This window comes from Cryptomeria japonica, chromosome 10 (genome assembly GCF_030272615.1).
Source record: "Cryptomeria japonica chromosome 10, Sugi_1.0, whole genome shotgun sequence".
Classification (NCBI taxonomy): domain Eukaryota; kingdom Viridiplantae; phylum Streptophyta; class Pinopsida; order Cupressales; family Cupressaceae; genus Cryptomeria; species Cryptomeria japonica.
The window spans coordinates 911317985-911338035 of NC_081414.1; the positions used below are offsets into that span (position 1 = coordinate 911317985).

Genomic DNA, 20051 nt, shown 5'->3' on the forward strand with positions numbered 1-20051 from the left:
TAGATCACTGACTACGAAGTATGATACTATAAGTTCAAATTCTTCAATCACAACTCATAAACATGTCCTAAGATATCTTCCAATATTACTCATACTCATACATCCTACTGTTGTGACGTTTTCACACATCGCCCCATTGCAAATGGGGACCCATGTTTTTTGCTTTTTAGGGTTTGTTTTCTAGGTCTTTTAGGGTTTTGTTAGTTAGCCTTTGCATTTTGAGTGCTGTCGGGGAGATCAATAGGATAGCAAGTCCGGCTTGAGTGATGTCCTGATCCTGAAATTTGGCTAAGTTTGGAATGTCCTGATCCTGAAATTTGACTAAGTCTGGAAACTGAAAAACCTCAAAAAACTAGATTTTGCAATATAACTCCTGGAGGTTTGAAACCACTCTCAAACATCCTGAAAGTATATATGGAATATAACTTAAAGTATAAGAAGGAAATGTCACTTATACTTAAATGTTATATTCCATTAAAATTGTCCTGATAGAGAGTTCGAAAAGTCAAATTTCGCTCCTGACCTTCACTGAGGTTCCAGAGCGAAAAGTGCTCCTGTCCCTCTCCAAGGGTCCAAGGCGAATCGCTCATGTCCCTCACCAAGGGTCCAGAGCGAAAAAGCTTAGTGGAGTCATTCCTGACCTTGTTTGGATAAATTGAGACATCAAAGGCATGAAGGAGGACGTAATCAACCCATTGAAGATAGTTTTGAAAGTTAACAAGGCATAAATGAGCTCATAAAGGCCAGGGCGCTCCTGTCCCTCTCCAAGGGACCAGAGCGATTTTCCCTCAAGACAAGTTTTTGGCAAAAGGAAGGCAAGTTTCGCGTTTGAGGTGGGTGAAGGAAGACGCAATCGATCCGTTGAAGATAATTTTCGAAGCTAGCAAAACACAAGTGAGCTTATAAATGCAAAATCGCTCCTGTCCCTCTCCCAGGGACCAGGGCGAAAATGGTTCTAAGGAGCATTCGTTCCAAAAATTGAATAGATCAAACTCAAGGTTTCAAGTAACATGCCATTTTGGACGTCCAGGATGAAGTGTTGAACGTGAAAAACAAGAATTGCAAGGCTAAAGTGTAAGGGGGCTCCTGTCCCTCTCCCAGGGACCAGAGCGATCTTGTTGATGTCCATTATCTTGCCATGCCTAGGCGCCAATATCATCTATGACACATTAAATGCCAATTTCGATAAAACCTTGAAATATTTTTGAAATTAAATTGACATTTAATAAGTGCGCAAAACATTTAATAATTAATTTATGCCTTTAAAAAATCGAAATTTTAATTATTGAGGCATTTGAAATTAATTATTATTAAATTAAAATTAAAAGATGAAGCGCTTGAGGTATTATTTTTATTCATTTTATCAAGTCGGCCTCTTCTTTTTTTTTAATTTTATTTATTTTTTTGCCTTTACTTGCAAGGTCGGCCTCATGGGTAAGTGGAAGGTGAGCGCTCTATATATTGGAGGTGTTGTTTCACAATTCAAATCATTCAATCATCCTTTCAAGTGCGATTTGGAGAAGCAAGGAAGGAGGTGCGAAATCTAGCTTGTGTGGAGCGAATTTCTACCAAGTGTGGAGACTAAGGAAGGCGAAACTCATCTTGAAGGCTATGGGAGAGGCATATTTCTTGCTAGATTGGAGGATAATTTCCAGATTTTGAAGACATTTGAAGGGGAATTTCCAGATCTTGAAGAAGCTAGTGGAAGGTGGAGTTCTTTTCCAAGCTAAAGGGGGCGCATTTTGCTAAAGGGAGTCTTGATCTACATTTTGCCTAGCGAATTCTCCTATTTTTGCATCATTTTTTAGAATTAATTCCCAAGTGGAGGTATGGCGTAATCACCTTGGCACCATTTTTGAAGATTTAAATTTTGCTTTGAAAATCCTAAATTAGGAAATGATAACTCAAGATTTATCATGAGGTTGCCTAATTTAAAATCTTGAATCTTCCTTTTAAAGTTTAATTTTTAGATTTCAAGATATATTACTAATTTTAATATTTTGTGTAGGCATCGAATGGAGATCCCAGAGTTGTAAAATCAAGCCAGATCAAGGACGGTCTCCTCCAAGGACGATCAAGCAAGGACAAGGGCGACCTCCTCCAACCTAGCATAGGCAAGGACGGCCTTCTTTGGACTAACGTCATCAAGGGCGACCTCTTCCAATCCAGCGTTCCAAGGCGAGGTACAACAATCATCCTGCAAATCAAGGACACAAGAAGTTAGAACAAGGGTTCGTTGAAGAAGCAGATAGTTCCAGATGAATTAATTAAAGCTAGCTTCTCAACAACATCAAGTTGAATATCTACCAAGTTACAAGTGTTAGATGAGGTGGCATCCCAGTCATCACTCCTCCAGTCAGTGTGGTCCACCTCAACATGTCCAGATTCAATGTACCTAACTCATGGAAGGAGGCACAAAATCCGATGTACCTACCCCAGCTATCCATTGGTGGAATTTTCTAGAGAGGACATGTGTCCAAGCAATACAATTTTATCATTGGTCAAGCATTAAATGTTATGTAATGGTTGTAACAAACCCTAATTAGGGTTTTCATTGTAAAATCTTGGCCATTGATCTCGAATTGATCTAAGCTATCGAATTGTATTGAGGGCACTATATAAGCCCTGGCATTTCATTTTGTAAAGGCAATTTAGCAATAGTTAGAATAGTTAGGAATAGTTGGAAGCAGTTAGAAGATAGAGAGAGAATAGCAATTAGAGTAGAGTAGAGAGAGAAGGCAAAGATTGTTGCCAAGATGTTGTTGTAAAAGACTTGTAAGTTCATTGAAGAAATGGTGAAATTTATGGGTCGATTCGACAATTTGCATGGTCTTTATACTTCTCATGTTTGATTTTATGATTAGACGAGTGGAAGAAATGTGCTTGATTGATGGTGAAATTCGTATATCCATACTACTAGCAGTTTGTTGATTGCAGACTTGCCTTGCGTAGTCAACTGGAATCATTCAGCTTAAGCTTAACTTCAATTGTCGCTTCTTCATTGATATGCATCAACCTGATGGTGTCTATGCCTGCAGTGATGATTTGAACATCATAAAGCTTTCCTTCGAAGATCGCACTAACCTCGTGGAGATGTTCCTATGATGTCAAAACAAGACTTAGTTAGAATTTCATCAAAGATCAATCATTGCTCCTACATTCCTTAGTATTAGGATTAGATTCTCTCCTTGCCCTCGTCTTGTTTCCTTTTTTTGCAAATCAAAGCTAGTGAAATCCTGTGTTCCAGCAATATTCAAAGCAGATCAGACGTTCAATCATCGAATGTAAGTCCCCTTGTGATTTCAGCAAATCACATCATACCACAGAGAGCTTATCCACACGTAGAGACCCTACATACAAGAACCTTGGAGTCATCCTGATTGATCCTTTTTCGCGATATCTTCAGCAATCAGAGGCTTTATTCAAGAGAGGATAAGGTACCCTTGGGTATTTTATTCTGTGTTTGATAGTGTACAAAATACACGTCAACACCTACCAAGGCATAGCATTTCTTCTACTTAAAGAATTAATTAAAGACATCATTTCTAAACTATTACCATTATCATAAATTTATACTACTTCCTTTTAACATGGCTCATCAAGAATACAAATGCATCATTTAATTCCAACCCACAATACTTATTCACATCTCGTGCATCTATTTCATTTAATATAAATGCGTTACAATACAACTCAAGATTCATCATTACAATCATATACTATAACCAAAAGCTATCACTATAACTAGAACAACATAATCATTTCTCATAAGCATGATTTCTTTTACAACCATTACATAAGAATTTCATTACATAAATCACATCATCATTTACATTCTTTTTGTACTTATTATCCATGAACTATCTAAAGAAGCATCCTCACCACACAAGAAGAATCCAAAGCTAGGAACATCCCAATGGTTTAAAAGCACCAACCACCCGACCATGTGGAACCAAAGGAACCACCCCCCGTGCTAGGAGATGACACAAGGTCCTGTTGATGTGTCTTTTGTACACGACCAAACACAAAATAAATACCTAAAGGTACCTTATCCTCTCTTGAACAAAGTTTCCCGACTACTGAAGATCTTGCCGAAGGATCAGTCGGAGGAACTCCAAGGTTCTGATATGTAGGTTCTCTATGTGTGGATAAGCTCTTTGCAGTACGATGTGATTTTGCTGGAATCACAAGGGGACTTACGTTTGACTGCCTGAATGTCTGATTTGCTTTGGATATTGCTGGAACGTGAGATTTTACTGGCCGTTGATTTTGACTAAAGGGAAAATGAGTGTTTTCAAGAATTTCGCTCTGGACCCTTTGGAAGGGTCAGGAGCGAAAATCTTGTTTTAGCCTAAAATCCTTCATCTTTCCCAACTCTAATTACCCCCTAAGGCTAGAACATTTCAAAACACCTCCAAGCATGCCTTAGAAACTAGGAATTTGGTCTTGACAAGTGAGAAATTGAGGTTTAAGGGGAATTTCGCTCTAGACCCTTTGGAAGGGTCAGGAGCGAAATCCCTATTCTTGGCTAGTTTCTCACCTAGGTTTGTCTCATTCTCCTTCAAACTTGATCAATTCAACTTCCTCCTATCGCAATCAAGACAATCCACCATCCAACTGGCTCCAGGCAAGGTCAAACTAGGTCTTTAAGGCCAAAAGAAGGCTAAATGGAGGATTTCGCTCTGGACCCTTTGGAAGGGCCAGGAGCGAAATTCTCCTCCCAGGTGTATTTTCGCCATTTCAAAGTTGCAACCTCCTCTCTTAGGCAAACATGCATCAAAACTTTATCAACTATGCCTCAAAAGTCAACAATCTTGGTCATATCCTTGAACAAAGTGGAGGAAAAGTGGATTTCGCTCTGGACCCTTTGGAAGGGTCAGTAGCGAAATTCATGTCTTGGGTCCTAATCTTCATCCTTTAATGCTTTCAAACACTTCTTAGGCAAGAACATATCAAAACCTTCACCACATGTCTAAGGAACAAGACTTTTAGTGCAAACAAGGTGAAGAATTGGTGTCTTCTTGGAATTTTGCTCTGGACCCTTTGGAAGGGTCAGGAGCGAAAATCATCCTTGGGCTCAAATCCGAACTTCATTTTCACATTTCTTCACTGCAAAGAAGTGTTTTGCCTTCACAAATGCCTGGGAATGAGCTAGTTCATGACTTTGGGCAATGTAGAATGTCTTATTGAGAATTTTGCTCTGGACCCTTTGGAAGGGTCAGGAGCGAAATTTGACATTTTGGTCTCTTCGTCAGGATTCATGTATGGAATATAACATTTAAGTATAAGAAAGAAGAAAGATATTTCTTATACTTTAAGTTATATTCTATATATACTGTCAGGATGTTTGAGAGTGGTTTCGGACCTCCAGGAGTTATAATGCAAAATCTAGTTTTTGGAGGATTCTTCAGTTTTCTAGACAGTCAAATTTCAGGATCAGGAAGACATTCCAGACTTGGCCAAATTTCAAGGCATTTGAAGATCAGGATGACATTCCAGACTTCATCACTCACCAACTTGACCTAGCTCAGACCTTCAAGGATGATACTCACTCATTGAGCAAGACACAATTAGCAACAAGAGCAAAACTAGGCCCTAAGGAAGACTCTCAAAGAAACCCTAATTCTGGGGCCCCGTGGACTCACCCTGGCTGAAGCAGAGCCTGCCATTCTAGTGATCCCTCTGACAACACTCAGCATGCAAAGGCTAACAGACAAACCCTAAAAAGCTAGAAAGCAAACCCTAGAAAGGAAAAAAGTAAGGGTCCCCATTTGCAATGGGGCGATGTGTGAATACGTCACAACAGGTCCCAACACACACTCTACACCTAAGCTGGCACCTATAACCAATGAGACTAACCACACAAGGACTCTCAAGCAAGAACTCACACAGAACCACAAGAATAAACTTCCAGAGTCGTAAAACTCATCAGGACAAAAATGCATCCAATAAGCATAATCATAAATCATAAAGGGGAAACACATGCAGGAGTGGAGTGTCATCACATGCCATCCTCATAACATAATAACATAATAACACAAGGCACTAGCCTGATGGACATGTGGAGCCATCTCAACCTATGAGAGACTAAGGGAGATTAGCTTACTGTCTTCACGGCCTTCTCATGGTTATCCTAAAACATCCTCCCTAGGACTAAGCTATGAGGCTCCAAAACTATTCATTATCTTGTTTAATTGAGTTATAATTACCCATCCCAATTAATTCATTTTCAATGTTATCACTTGTTTACAAATCATGGAAAACTCCAATGTGCCCTGGTGGTCTAGACTTCATGCATCCTTACAAGGAACCTCATGCAAGCCTATCTCTCGTGACCCCAGTCATCACAAGGAAGCCCACTCCTCCTAACATGGCCCAACAATAAATCACAAGAGGCTCTACCAACATAAATACATGAGAATAATATTCAATGCAGCCAAAAACTTCCACACATACTCTTACAACATATGGAAGGCTACAACAACATCAATATAACAAAACGAGCCTCTTGGCTAGCAATAAACAAAGGCATAACAAGCCATGAAATGCTGCCATCAAATAAAAGATAACATCACAACAAGGCCTACTCACTTGCTGGTCCAAAACAACATAGAAATTATCTCAATCATCCATGGCCTATCCACATGGAAGAGAGTCTAAAATACCCAAGATGGTGTAGAGAAGTAAATATACGTAAAACCATCAAAATACATCAAACTGATAAAAGCCAAATTTGGAAAATATTAACAGATCTCAAATAAAGCCTCTGCTACAAAAATCAATTCGAGAAAATTAATTAAAATAAGCAAAACTGTGAAAAACACATAAATCAGACAGGTTCATGCATTTGCCCAGCAGGTTCGTGCTATTGTCAAAAAGTTAGCTCTTTTGTTCAACAAGTTAGCTTTTCTGTTCAACAGATTAGCACATTTGTCAATAGGTTCGCGCATATGTTCAACATGTTCACACATATGTTCAACAGGTTCGCACATATGTTCAACAAGTTCGCACATATGTTAAATATGCCTAAATTGGACGAAATATTTAGAAACTTACGACAGAAAATAAATCAGGTTAGCGCATATGTTCACAGGTTCGCACATATGTTCAACAGGTTCGTGCATATGTTAAAACATCGCATATGGGTATGAATAATCAGATTTTTGAAAGTTTGTTCAAGATTTTAGTTTGATTTCCATAGCAATCCTTTGAAAATCTAAGTCTTGTGCAATCTGATTTCCATTCATAATTAATATTAATTTGAAAATTCATAATTCTAGGATTTATCATATCATTTTCAAATTAATATTTAGTTATTTCCTTGAAAGGTCTTAAATCCTATACCCTAAGATATTATGCTCAAACCCTAACTTTAAGCTTTTGTGTAGGTATCAAATGATGACCCCCAAGGCCGGAGGATCCACTACTCGACAGACTCTCATCAAGGAGGATCAGAGGAATGATGAATTGGAGACGAGGATCGTGTCCAAGTGGAGCAATATCGAAGACACCAACCTAGGAAACTTCAATATGAAGAAGTTTTGAGAGGAGCCCTACATCGGCAAGCCATCACCTGTTGCAAAGAAGATAATTGAGAGTGGCATCATCAAGGCTGCAGGTTTCCCTCCCGCAGTCAAGTGTCATGAGTTGATGATCGAGTGTGCCTGGTACTATGATTCACACTCAAGGACGATTGTAGCCGAGGATGGAACTATCTTAGCCTATCTTTTGGAGGAAGCTATAAGTGAAGCCTTTCATCTCCCAGAACATAGAGACATGATCTACAAAAGTCTAGAAGGAGCTAGGTCTATCTATGAGGATGATCTTGATTCCTGCTTGAACTTCATTAACAAGAATTGGCTACTCAAGAGCAGACCTCGCCTGAACAAGATTCCCAATACACCACACAGAATCGACTTCCAAGAAGAATTCAAGGACTTGATAACCTTGCTCAATCGGGCCACGGGTGCCTCTCAAGCTTTCTTCTTCGACAAGTGGATGTTCTTCATACAACTGATCGTCCAAGGAAAGGGAATGCTCAATTGGGCTAGAATCATTAGCAACACCCTAGACGTGCAATTGAGAAGACTAAGGCCTACCGAGTCATTTCACATGAGTTCATATGTTATATATGCCTTGATCAGAGGTTTTGAGTATGTAGGACTACCTCACAGAGGAGATGTTGGAAGAGGACCCGGAGAAATAAGAGTTTGTGATTCTTATGTTCAACTGCATCATCCACTAGGAAGTGACTACAAGCTAGTCAATGACACCTTCACGATGTATATCACCAGGACATTGCAAGGAGGGATTCACAATCGACTGTCTCTAGATGCACAGGAGCTTGTGAAGAAGCATGGTGCATGGTTGATTCAGTTTCCAAAATTCACATACATCGGAGTTCATGGATGTCCTTCACCTCCCTACATGTTGCCGAGATATCCTACAGACAGGATAATACTACTTGAGGTGACTAGGCAGTTGGCAGCTTATGCAAAGGCATCAAGACACAAGCATGGAAATGGAATTCCCGTACCCATCCTACTAGGGAATTCAGTTGAAGTGTGTCCTAATACTCAGGCCGTGGAAGATGCGGAGAAGGAACTATCTCTATATTCATTCACATCCTTTGCCTCAAGGGAGAATTTTGATCCTCATGGTCATATAGAAGAGACAGTCGGGAAGATGTACAAACATGAGTTTCAAGTGGAAGACTTTTGGATGAATGTCTAGGATGATGTAGAGGTCAAAAGAAAGATGCATTCCAGGTTACCCTTGGATCTCATCAGGAAATGCAAAATTTATAGAGTAGCTGATCAAGCCCAAGACAGTGGTAGATACCTCCAATCCTCCTATGAGAAGGAAGATAAAGAAGTGAAGGTAGATTGGAATGAGCCCGAGGTTTTAGACCTAAGAGCTTTGATGGCTCCTGTTTTATCTTGCACTCGCAGATGGGTGGACATACAACATCAAAAGTTGAAGGAGCAGAATGTATCTATGACATTCACCTTGGAAACAAGACCAGAAGAAGGAGAGGCAAGTGTGAGTGAGAATACTTCTCATTCCAAAGGTTCAAAGAGGAAAGAAGGACCTGAGAAGAGAGAGCCTTCCAAGAAGAAGCAAAAAATGAATCCTGATCGCCCACCAAGCACATCTTCTAGGCATGAAAAGGAAGCAAGTCAAGGAGAAGATCAGAGGCAGATAGTGTATGAAATTGATGAGTCTATGGAATCCATGGTACAAAATGATAAACAAGGAAAATGACAGATGCCTCAGCATTCATCAAGTCAATCTCCCCAGGTTGGTGCTAATGAGCAACAAGAAGAAAAGAATGATGATGAAGCAACATCTCCTTTCAGGGAAGATAGACCTTTGCCTAAAGAAATACAAGTGAGAGAAAGGAGATCTATCATTCCAGATTGGCTAAAAGAGAGGTTGACAAGGGTAGTTGTGGTCGAAGAGGAAGAACAAGTATTTGACTTGGAAAGCCTCATAGGAAATTCTCATGAAGAAATAGAAAAGAAGAAGGCCACAAAGATGTCAAAGGTAATTAGAGATGAGACAGGCTCTAGGAAAGTGCAGATAGCTACACCAGTGGTAGAGAAGTATGAAGATGAGATTTTAGCAGAAGAATACGATCTGGAAACATTTGATCTTGGTCCACTTACCACTGTGCAAGCCATGGAAGAAGCAACTGATTCACTGAAAGCACTTAATGACAAACTCAAAGAAGAAATGGAAAAGAATAAGAAACTAGAAAAGGAGGTCAGTGCTTGGAGAAATTATTTTAGCCATCTTAATCAACCTTTGAGACGACAGGATCCAGCAATATCTCCTTTGCATGCACTTCCTCTTGAATCAATAAATGAAGTGGAAAGGGTAAAGAGCTTGGTCCAACTCATGAGTTCTTGGATTGATGAATCTTACAAGGTAGCTATGGAATTTGCAACAAGGATGATGAAGACAGTCCACCGTGCTATCCAAGTTCTTGAGAGTATCCATAATCTATTGGTAACTGTGGATGCATTTGCTCACACTAGAGATGTTGTCATCCCGGTCTTGCAAGTGATAAGAAGGACACCAAGACAAATTCTAGCACAAGAGAAGATAATGAGTGGAGAAGCCCATAGTCTTCTGCAGTGGTTAACTTTGCTCCAAATAAAGGAAGTTCTTTTCGAAGATATCAGTTCTAGGTGCAGCCAAGTTGAGGGAACTATCCACCCTATTCAAGACAAGGTATTTGAGGTATTGTGTACGATCCTTGGCAGAAGAATTGAGATCGAGACGGATGTAGACATCCAAGAATTGGAAGACAAGATCAGGATCATCTTTTGCAAAGAGAACACAGTAACCAAAGAGCAGCGAAATCAGATGCATGCTATTATGTTCCTGATTGAGAAAACAAAAGAGGTGGAGCTTGGATGGGAGACAACTCTTCTCACTGCCTTTGATCAAGTTCTTCACTTGGAAGAACGAATGAAGAATATTCCTGAGATTCCCATTGCTGAGATTGAGGCGGTCACGTCCAGATTCATTGAATATGCTAGAAAAGAGCATAGAAAGGGGAACAAAGTTCTAGATGAAAAGTTATTATGAGATGATGTGGCAACTTAATTCCTATTGGTCTATGTCTCCTCGTTATTTGTGCCAATTCCTATCGGCTATGGATTGATAATGTTTATCTAAATGGGGACTTTTTTTTTTGTAACAAACCCTAATTAGGGTTTAGGTGTCAAAATCTCAGCCATCGATCTTCTTTTGATCCAGGCCGTTCATTGTATTTGAGAGTGCTATATAAGCCCTCACTCATTTCATTTTAAGGGGTTAGAAAAGGGTTAGAAAAATTAGAAAGTTGGAGAGAACCAAGTTTAAAGTTGGAGTGCTATATACTTCTAATTGAGTAGTGAAGAGAGAAAGTTGAACAATTGTTGTTTATTTGGCTATGAGATCAATGAAATATTGAAGTTATGGTGTTTTGTTGCAATCCTTGTGGCTGCTTTCATGGTTGTTTATCTTCTTGAATCACTCTTAGTAGAGATAGCATTTAAATTTTAAGTTTGAAGGATGAATGTTGTGCCTGATCTTCGATAAGACTCACATTCCAAACCACTAGCCTTGTGTCAATTGGAAACATTAAGATTGATTAAGAGTTCAATCATCATTAGAAGTATTGATATGGATCTCCTTGATAGTATCTATCTCCTTGGTGATTTGAAAATCGTTGAATCCCCTTAGAAGATCGCACCAATTCCAGTGGAGTTGTAATCTTTTGGCGATACTGAAATTGGTAAAATCTTATCAAGACCAGTCCTCATTAAGTCACTCTTAAGATTAGTTTAAGTATCTCTTCCTCGAAACCTTTATCTATTGATCTTATTTGAAAATCTGTTAGTATCAGGAGAATCCTGTTTCCTCATTGGGAAGGTAGTTGCACGAGCAAGCTTTCTTTGAAAGTACGTAAGGCCCCTTGAAAAAACAGTAAATAGAACGACCATTGGTGGTTATCCGCGAGTAGAGATCCAACAAAGCAGAACCTTGAAGTCCTTCCGATTGATCCTTTTTGCGATATCTTCAGCATTCAGAGACTTTACTCAAGAGAGGATAAGATACCTCTGGGTATTTTATTCTGTGTTTGGTCCTGTATAAAATACACATCAACAGGAGGAGAGCTCGTTGCTCTGTGTAGATCACCCCGCTGCTACCTCTATCCGATCTCTATCACTGCTGAGGGATGTCATGACATGGATGACCTGTTGACGTGTTTTTTATGACTACATCAAACATAGAATAAAGTTGCCTAATGGTCACTTCACTCGCTCTTGATCAAAGTGCGATTGCATGCTAAGATTGCAAGAAGTTCAAACAATCGACTCCAAGGTTCCTTTATGCTACGGACGTGACTCAGTTGGCTGATGTGATTGTTGGTAATCCAAGGGGCCTTACGTTTGCATCATTCTTTCACTTCTTTGTTGTGGCTAGAACTCCATCATCGGATATGGCAATTCTGCGATGCTGCTGCTTCGAATGGACTAAAATGAATTGAAAGTAAAGGGGAAAAGGGTTTAGAAGGATCTAAATCTACTCCCAAGGGCAATGATAACGATGAAGAGTGCTTTGGTGGACAAATTCCAAATCAACCAAGCTGTGCTTCGCCAAGTTTAACTACAACTCCGCAAGAACCGGTGCAATCTTTTGAGTATGTTGAAGGATTTTCACATTGAGAATGTGCATTTGAATACCCAACACGACGCAATCCAAACAACTATTCTCAATCGAACTTAGCACAAATTTGGGGGTTCAAGCTAACTTTACACTGCAACTTACAATCAGCAAGATGCAAAAAGTATGAACCATGAAAATTCATCGAACACCATTACATTCTCTATTGAAATCAAAGCACTTTATCTAACAAGTGAGAAAATAAAATTCTACTCTAAGTGAGGAAGGTGAAACCATGCAACTTTTGGAAAATAACTTAAGTGGACACCATCAGAGAACAATGTTTCACTGTTATTATTTCAAAAACTTATCACAACAATCTCATACAAATCTCCCCCCTTTTACAAATGAGGGGGTCACCCCTTTATATAGGCCTCAAGCCATGATTACATGCAAAACCCTAATTAGGGTTTTCCCAAAAGATTCTCCACTCAAGATGCAACAAGGCGGGAATTAGCAATAAATACCCCATAAAGCCCATATACAATTAATTACAATCTTGCCAAAAATGGCTCCCATAAAGCATTAAATGCACCACCTCTTTCAAATTCGCCCATCATGGGTTGAATATTCATCCATGCAAAAATCACCCCATTATGTCATAAATGCTCCATCATTTCCACATGCGGTGGCTGCATGCAAAAGGAATCTGCCATAAATTCAACATGCAATGACTGGGTCGCCATTTCGTCAAATATTCCGGCAATGAATGCGCCACCATACTGCCATGCGTTCAATAGATCCTCGCCATGCAAGTGGACCCCGTTGTCGTATATCCGCTCTTGCACAATGTGCCATAAATTCAGCATGCAATGACCGGGTCGCCATTTCGTCAAATATTCCGGCAATGAATGTGCCACCATACTGCCATGCATTCAATAGATCCTCGCCATGCAAGTGGACCCCATTGTCGTATATCCACTCCGGCACATTTGGAATTGTTGGAGAGAGAAAATTTGATTCAAGAAGAATTTTCTTGAAGTCTCTTCAACTTTCCTTGCTTGGAGAAGGTTTTCATCAATTTTCATCATCTCCTATTTTTTAGGGATTCTCCACAAATTAGGGTTTCAGGTCCAGGAGGGAGAGAATTCTCTCACAAATCCAAGTCTACCATCATTTTGAAATTCGGATGATTCTTGATGCCCGAGAGTGGATTTTTCAAATTTTTTCCTGGGGGGAAAATTTCTTGTTCAATTCATCCTTGATTTCTTCCTTGCCTTTTTTTTTCCACCTTCAATTCATTCCGGCATGGAATTCATGTTGTGAAAGAATTCTCCTTTGAAAAGAAATTTGTTCCTTACCCCTGAGGAAGGAAAATCTTCATGCCTTAGATTTCCAAGAACTATGTCGTGAAGGAAGGAATTTCCATCACTTAGTCAATTTTTTAAGAATTTCTTTTTCTTGGGCACAATTCTTTCTCGAGGAAGGAATTTTTTTGTGCTCTTTGAATTCATCGCATCCGCAGGGAGCTTTTTGACCAATTTGCCACATTTCCTATTTTTTAGGAATTTTCCTAAAATTTAGGACCTGGGTCCAGGAGATAGAGAATTATCTCAAGAGTCCAAATCTGCAAAACTTCTTGGATTTTGATAAGATTTGGTGTCTAAAAATGGAAATTTCAAAAAATTTCTCGAGGGGATTTTTTTGCTTTTCATTCCTCCTCGACCCTTGGATTTTCATGCCTTAGACAATTTTTTTTAGTTTTCCAGCTTAAGCATGGAATTCATGGGGGAATTCACTTTGTACGGTGGAATTTCATCATTTTGCACTTCTTCCATGCCTTAGTCGTCTTGAGGCTCATCTCTGTGGATTTCATTACATTATGGTTTTCTTTGATTTTCCATGACAATGGAATTTTGGAGTTTGAATCTTTCCTAGGGCACAATTCTCATTAGGCAAGGAATTCATCCTTTTTTCATACTTTCCATTCCTACTTCCATTTGGCGCCTTGACTTGGCTTGGGGTGGATTTTTGACCTTGTCATGGAATTCACAATTCCTTCCATCTTCCATGTTGACCTTCCTTTAGCGCCATGCCAATTTCCTTGGGCGGATTTTTGAATTGAAGGAGGAATTCATGATTTGGAGGATTTTCCTTCATTACCCCTCTTTAGCGCCCTCCTTGTGTGTTGGGTGGAATTTCCCTTAGGTGGAGGAATTCATAATTTTATCTATCCTTGACCCTTCAAATTTGGCGCCTTCTTGAGTGCTTGGGCGACATTTTTCACTTGCCATGGAATTCAATGATTTCAACACTCTCCATGTTGACTAGGTTTTGGCGCTTTGACCAATGCTTGGGCAAAATTTGCAAGTGGAGGAGGAATTTGATTTTCTTCACACTTTCCATGCTACCCCCACTTTGGCGCCCTCCATCATGCTAGGGCGCAAATCTACCTAGGGGAAGGAATTCTCTATTTTTCCTTCCTTCCATGACACTTCAAATTTGGCGCCCTCTTGAGTGCTTGGGCGACATTCTTGCTTGAGGAAGGAATTCATCAAATTTCATGCATTCCAAGGAGACTCCATTTTGGCGCCCTCACTTGGCTTTGGGTGGATTTTGGCCATGAAGGAGAGGAATTTGATGTTTTCTACCAATTCAGGTGATGTATATATATGAAATTTCAATGAATTCCATTTGGCGCCCTCCTGAGGAGTAGGGCAAAATTTTGTGCTTGCCAAGGATTCAATGCATTTTAATGAATTCCAAGGTCACCTCATTCTGGCGCCCTATGACATTCTTGGGCGGATTTTTTACCTTGTCATGGAATTCACAATATTTTCTATTTTCCACGTTGACCTTACTTTGGCGCCATGCAAATGTCTTGGGCAGATTTTTGCTAGGAGGAAGGAATTTTGAGCATGGAGGAATCTTCCTTTACCAGAATATATATATGAAATTTAACATTTAAGTATAAGACCTTTCTTATACTTTAAGTTATATTTCATATATATTGGCAAGATGTTTGAGAGTGGTTTCAGGTCCCTAAGAATCATAATGCAAATTCTGGATTTTGGAAGATCTTTATAATTTTCAGATAGTGAAATTTCAGGCCATTTTCGGATTAGGATGACATTGGTGGATTGATGTGAATTTCCAGACTTGGATGAGTTTGCGTGCTTTCCTCTTCTAGAATATGAGTTCCATACTTAACCTTTTTTTTGATCAAACTTGTCTGCCTTCTGACTCTTCCGGATTTAGAAATTATCTTCAGGAACGTTCACTCTTCAGCGTCTTCAGGGATGTTCAGTTTTTCAGTGTTTTCCTGTAAAGAACCTGCCAAAAATAGATTTTCCCAAATAGTAAGTGTTTCAAAATGTTAGGGCTTGGACAAAATAGGTTAGGAAAACACTTACTAAAAACAGAAACTTACTAAAATTAGAAATTACTAAAAATAGTAAGTTTGATTTTTGGCAAAATTAGACCTATTCGGGAGGGAGTGAAACTTACTAAAAATAGTAAGTGCTCAGAATTCTCTCAAATTTTATTGGGAGGTTCCTTGAAGGGTCCTGATTCCAGTTCCCAGTTCCCAGTTCCCAGTTCAGTTTTTCCAAAACCCTAAAAGAAATCCCTAAAATCTAGGACTGAAGGCAGAAACCCTAAAATTAGCAAAACGAGTCCTAGACTTCATCAAATTCACCCAAACGAAAAGCATACTTGACCAATATGACCCTCAAACACTCACAAACTTAGAGAGAGACTGATGAGACTGCTACGAAAAGACCCAAAAATGCAAGCCAAAAGACCGGGAGGGCCTAAAAAGTAGGGGGTCCCCATTTGCAATGGGGTGATGTGTGAAAAGGTCACAACATGACCCATGACCGCCGTGGAGCCCTGGGTGTTGCGTTGCCTGTGGCGGGCCGAGAGATTTTTTTTTCTTTTTGTTTTCCGCAGGGTGGCTATGCGTGCCAAGGCGTTTCTTTTGAGTGTTGTAGACCCTCGCTCATTGCCGCTCTGCAAAGGCCACACAGAGGAGCCCCCATAGACCCCCTCCGCCTCTCTGTGTATCCTGCATGGAGGAGGTGTGATGCGTTGTTGCGTAGAGCCGCCGGCTAAGACGCAAACCTCGCCTAGAGGATGAGCGATGACAAAGATGAAGGTGAGGGTCGAGGGTCGAGGGTGAATGCACACAATAGCAGTCAGATGCGCAGCGTGGATGCACAACACCGTCTGTTGATCACCAAGGGCACAGGTGGGAGGGTCATGGATGGATGCCAATCTGCCATTCAAAATCCTTCACATGGATGATGGAATGTAGGTCTAATGTAGGGTCCAAGATACAATTCGAGTATCATCCATGACTCCCAAACATCCATGATTACCACTTGATGAAAGAAACTAACACCACAGAAGCTCCAACTTAGATGAAGAGATGTCTAGATTGCTTCAACAAATCTGATCAAATTTCGCAACTTGGCTCTGATACCATGTTGAGACATGGACCAGCTAGGACTTGAACCTAGGACCTTCCATACACTACTTGAGTGCTCTACCATTGAGCTACTGGCCCCTCTTGCACCCGTCCATCGTTGGTTCGGGTGTGGCTTATTTCCACCAACAACCCCCCTTAAGCCACACCTCTTGTGTGCTTGGGGCTCCTAGTCTGGACCTGGCTCTGATACCATGTTGAATTTGATGATCAGAGATGTAAGCAATCAGATATGTTAATTGGGTGCTCACCTACATATTGTCTATACATACGTTGTATGTGTTCATTACTTCAATTATATATATGTTGGTGGTGTCCCTTCATTAAGGGTCACCACTTTTGGCCTAATAATTATATTATGTTATTATATAACATAATTATATTATTATATTATTGTATCATAATAATATAATATAATCTTCAATAATATAAGATAATTATATTATATTATATTATATAATCTCAATAATAATAATAATAATAATAATATTAATATTATTATGTCATAATAATTATATTATCACAAATATTATCCCAATATAATGCCTATCAATATAATTATTATATCACAATAATTATCACAACCTTTAGGTTATCTATGTCAGCTTGTAGGAATCTGATCAACATTTCATCTTCCTTAGACTGGAAGTGATAACCGACGCTGCCAATCTTCAACATTTAGAAATCACGTAATAAATTACTTGCATATTTATTAAGATATCTTAGTGTTATTTACAAATTTGGCTAGCCATGTCCCTAATTGCTCTTGTTTTAGGCTGTGCTAGTTGTATTTAGAGAGAAATGCCTAAGGCATTTCCAAAGGTCAGAAAAATTCTTATTAGCAACTTTTACCCAATATGTGTTTGTCACACCTCTCTTGATTTTTAATAAGAAATTTTGCTATATCTCTAGGAATATGTTAATAATGTATATGTTTTTCACATCAATCCCTCCAAATATTTTGGACAGAAGCAATTTTACATATTTTTTGTAGTAAAATAAAAAATAAGCATGGTCTATTTGCTGGTACTGAATCATTAATCAATAAATTTTAAACATATTTCTGACATTATAAATTATCTTGTAGGAAATAAAAGGCTGGATAATTTTAAACTAGAGATTGGGCGGAGATTTGCTATTGTAGTTTTAACAGTTGATCATTTTGATCTCTTCTATAGTGCAAAAGGGAAGGATTTCTGAACAAGATCAAAGAGGAAGCTGGTGAAGGATGCAACATATATGGATCGCTTGAAGTAAACAAAGTGGCAGGGAATTTCCATTTTGCTCCTGGTAGAAGTTTTCAATATTCTGGAATGCATGTGCATGATCTAATGTCATTTCAGACTGAAAACATCAATGTAAGAAATAATTTTAAGCTTACCTAAATTTGTCCAATAATTCCTCATGTCTTTAGGAGACAATGAAATGGCAATCTAAATGTAGTTTTGATATTTTATTAGGCACAAAACGATCGAGTTCAGATCTTTTATTTAAAATATACCATGACAGTTTTCCTCGTTGAAAGTTAAATGATACTTATAATTGAGAGGTAATTCACTGCAGGTGAGTCATACAATACACAAGTTGACATTTGGAGCACACTTCCCAGGAGTTGTAAATCCTCTTGACGGGTGAGTGGGCCTTGTCTTGATTGAAGGGAGGTTTTTTAAAGGAGTACTGCTTATGAAGAGACTTGATTGGAGGATTAGACAAATTTAGGGTTAATTTTGTTCCAATCTCTTACAGAGTACAGTGGACACAGCAAATGAGAACTGGCATGTATCAATATTTTATTAAGGTCAGAAAATAAAGCTTTGCACACAGAAGCTTCTAATAAATTAGTCGTTTCTGACTGGCATCTGTTAAGATTTTATTATAGCATATAATTACAACTTCTAAGGTCTTGCAGTCTGTTGAAAAATATTGCTACTCAAACTAAAGAAGCTCTTTGGTTTGCCTTGCAAATACTGTAATCTAACTTCGGTATCTTGTGTTATTTTCTTAAGGTAGTACCCACTGTATATAGTGACATTGGTGGGAATAAAATCCTGACAAATCAGGTCAGTTTATAATCCCAATAATTATGATGATAGTTCATGCCAAAGTAGTAGCTAAATGCAAATTTTCCATTTTAATATGAATTTGTGCAGTTCTCAGTAACTGAACACTTCAGAGCTATGGAATTTGGTATGAGTGGATCCCTGCCTGGAGTATTCTTCTTTTACGACCTTTCACCAATCAAGGTTCGTTTTTTTTTATGAAAAAGTTAAACAAAACATGCATGGTCTTCTTATAGTTGAGAACTCTTACCATATCCACCAACCTTTAAATATTATGAATCAATATAGCAGGATAACAATTTAAGTACTGAATGCACTTGCAATTGAACTCATCTGCATACTTTGTATATTCACTAAGGATTCTCACGCTCAGGGAGAGAGGGACTGTCAACATAATCTGGACATGAGTTTGGACTAAAAGCTAATTTAATACTCGGGATTGTATGCCATATAGTTTAGATAAAAATGTGATAATTTCATGTCATTGCATAGCAGATCATCATGGCATTAGACAATGTTTGTTCCAAAAGTCACCCAGTCCTTCCTTTTACTGTATAATGCATATTATCTTATATGCTTACTGTCACTATAATAGGTGCAAAATATTATGATACTAATTTTTTTCCTAAAGACTACTTTGTTGTTATTGATGAGCACATGTTTATACTGAGAAGAAAAGGGGTGGGGGTGGCAGTGGTGAATCAGTGTAAGACAATTCTTTACTTTTTTCAAACTACAAACCACATTAATATCAATTGCACAATATCATTCACATAAGATCTAACAATTATGCAACACAAGTAGAATACACGATTTATGTGGAAACTCTTACGGGAGAAAACCACGGCAAAATATTGCTTATATAAAACTTTTACAAATTTTGTATGCACCAACCCACAGGAGACACTCATCCCCTCTTTAATGATTTGTAGGCACCAACCTGCAGGAGACACTCATCCCCTTTTTAATGATTTGTAGGCACCAACCCATTGGAGACACCAATATCCACATTTGAGCACCAACCCAACAAGACACCAATCTTGTTGTATAAGAGGCAAAGACCTCTAACTCTAAAAATCTTCTAAAAATTTATTATAAATCTCCTTATAAATCTGCTATAATGCTACTCATAGATCTGCCATAAATTTACTCATGTATCTGCTTGTAAACCTTCGTAAAATCTGCCTTCTATTTGTTCATTTCACTTGCAGACTAGAGGTCAATAGGACTGGTAAGGTCAGCTGGTTTGGCTTGACTACCGGTTGCCTTAGGTGTCTCCATCTGCGTGCTTTTTGCCGCTTCTCCTACCTTGTCTTCCTCTGTTTTCTTCTTTGCTGCTTCTCTTC

The 20051-nt window shown here is 38.9% G+C and overlaps 1 protein-coding gene across 1 annotated transcript in view; it reads left to right on the forward strand.

Annotated features, from left to right (window-relative positions):
- LOC131050652 (uncharacterized) overlaps positions 1 to 20051 on the forward strand; it is a 173258-nt gene that overhangs the window by 129829 nt on the left and 23378 nt on the right. Inside the window, exons 8-12 of the mRNA XM_057984863.2 lie at positions 17824 to 18003; positions 18209 to 18276; positions 18392 to 18443; positions 18652 to 18705; positions 18796 to 18888. Of these exons, the coding sequence (XP_057840846.1) occupies positions 17824 to 18003; positions 18209 to 18276; positions 18392 to 18443; positions 18652 to 18705; positions 18796 to 18888 (447 nt within the window). The remainder of the gene's footprint in view (positions 1 to 17823; positions 18004 to 18208; positions 18277 to 18391; positions 18444 to 18651; positions 18706 to 18795; positions 18889 to 20051) is intronic.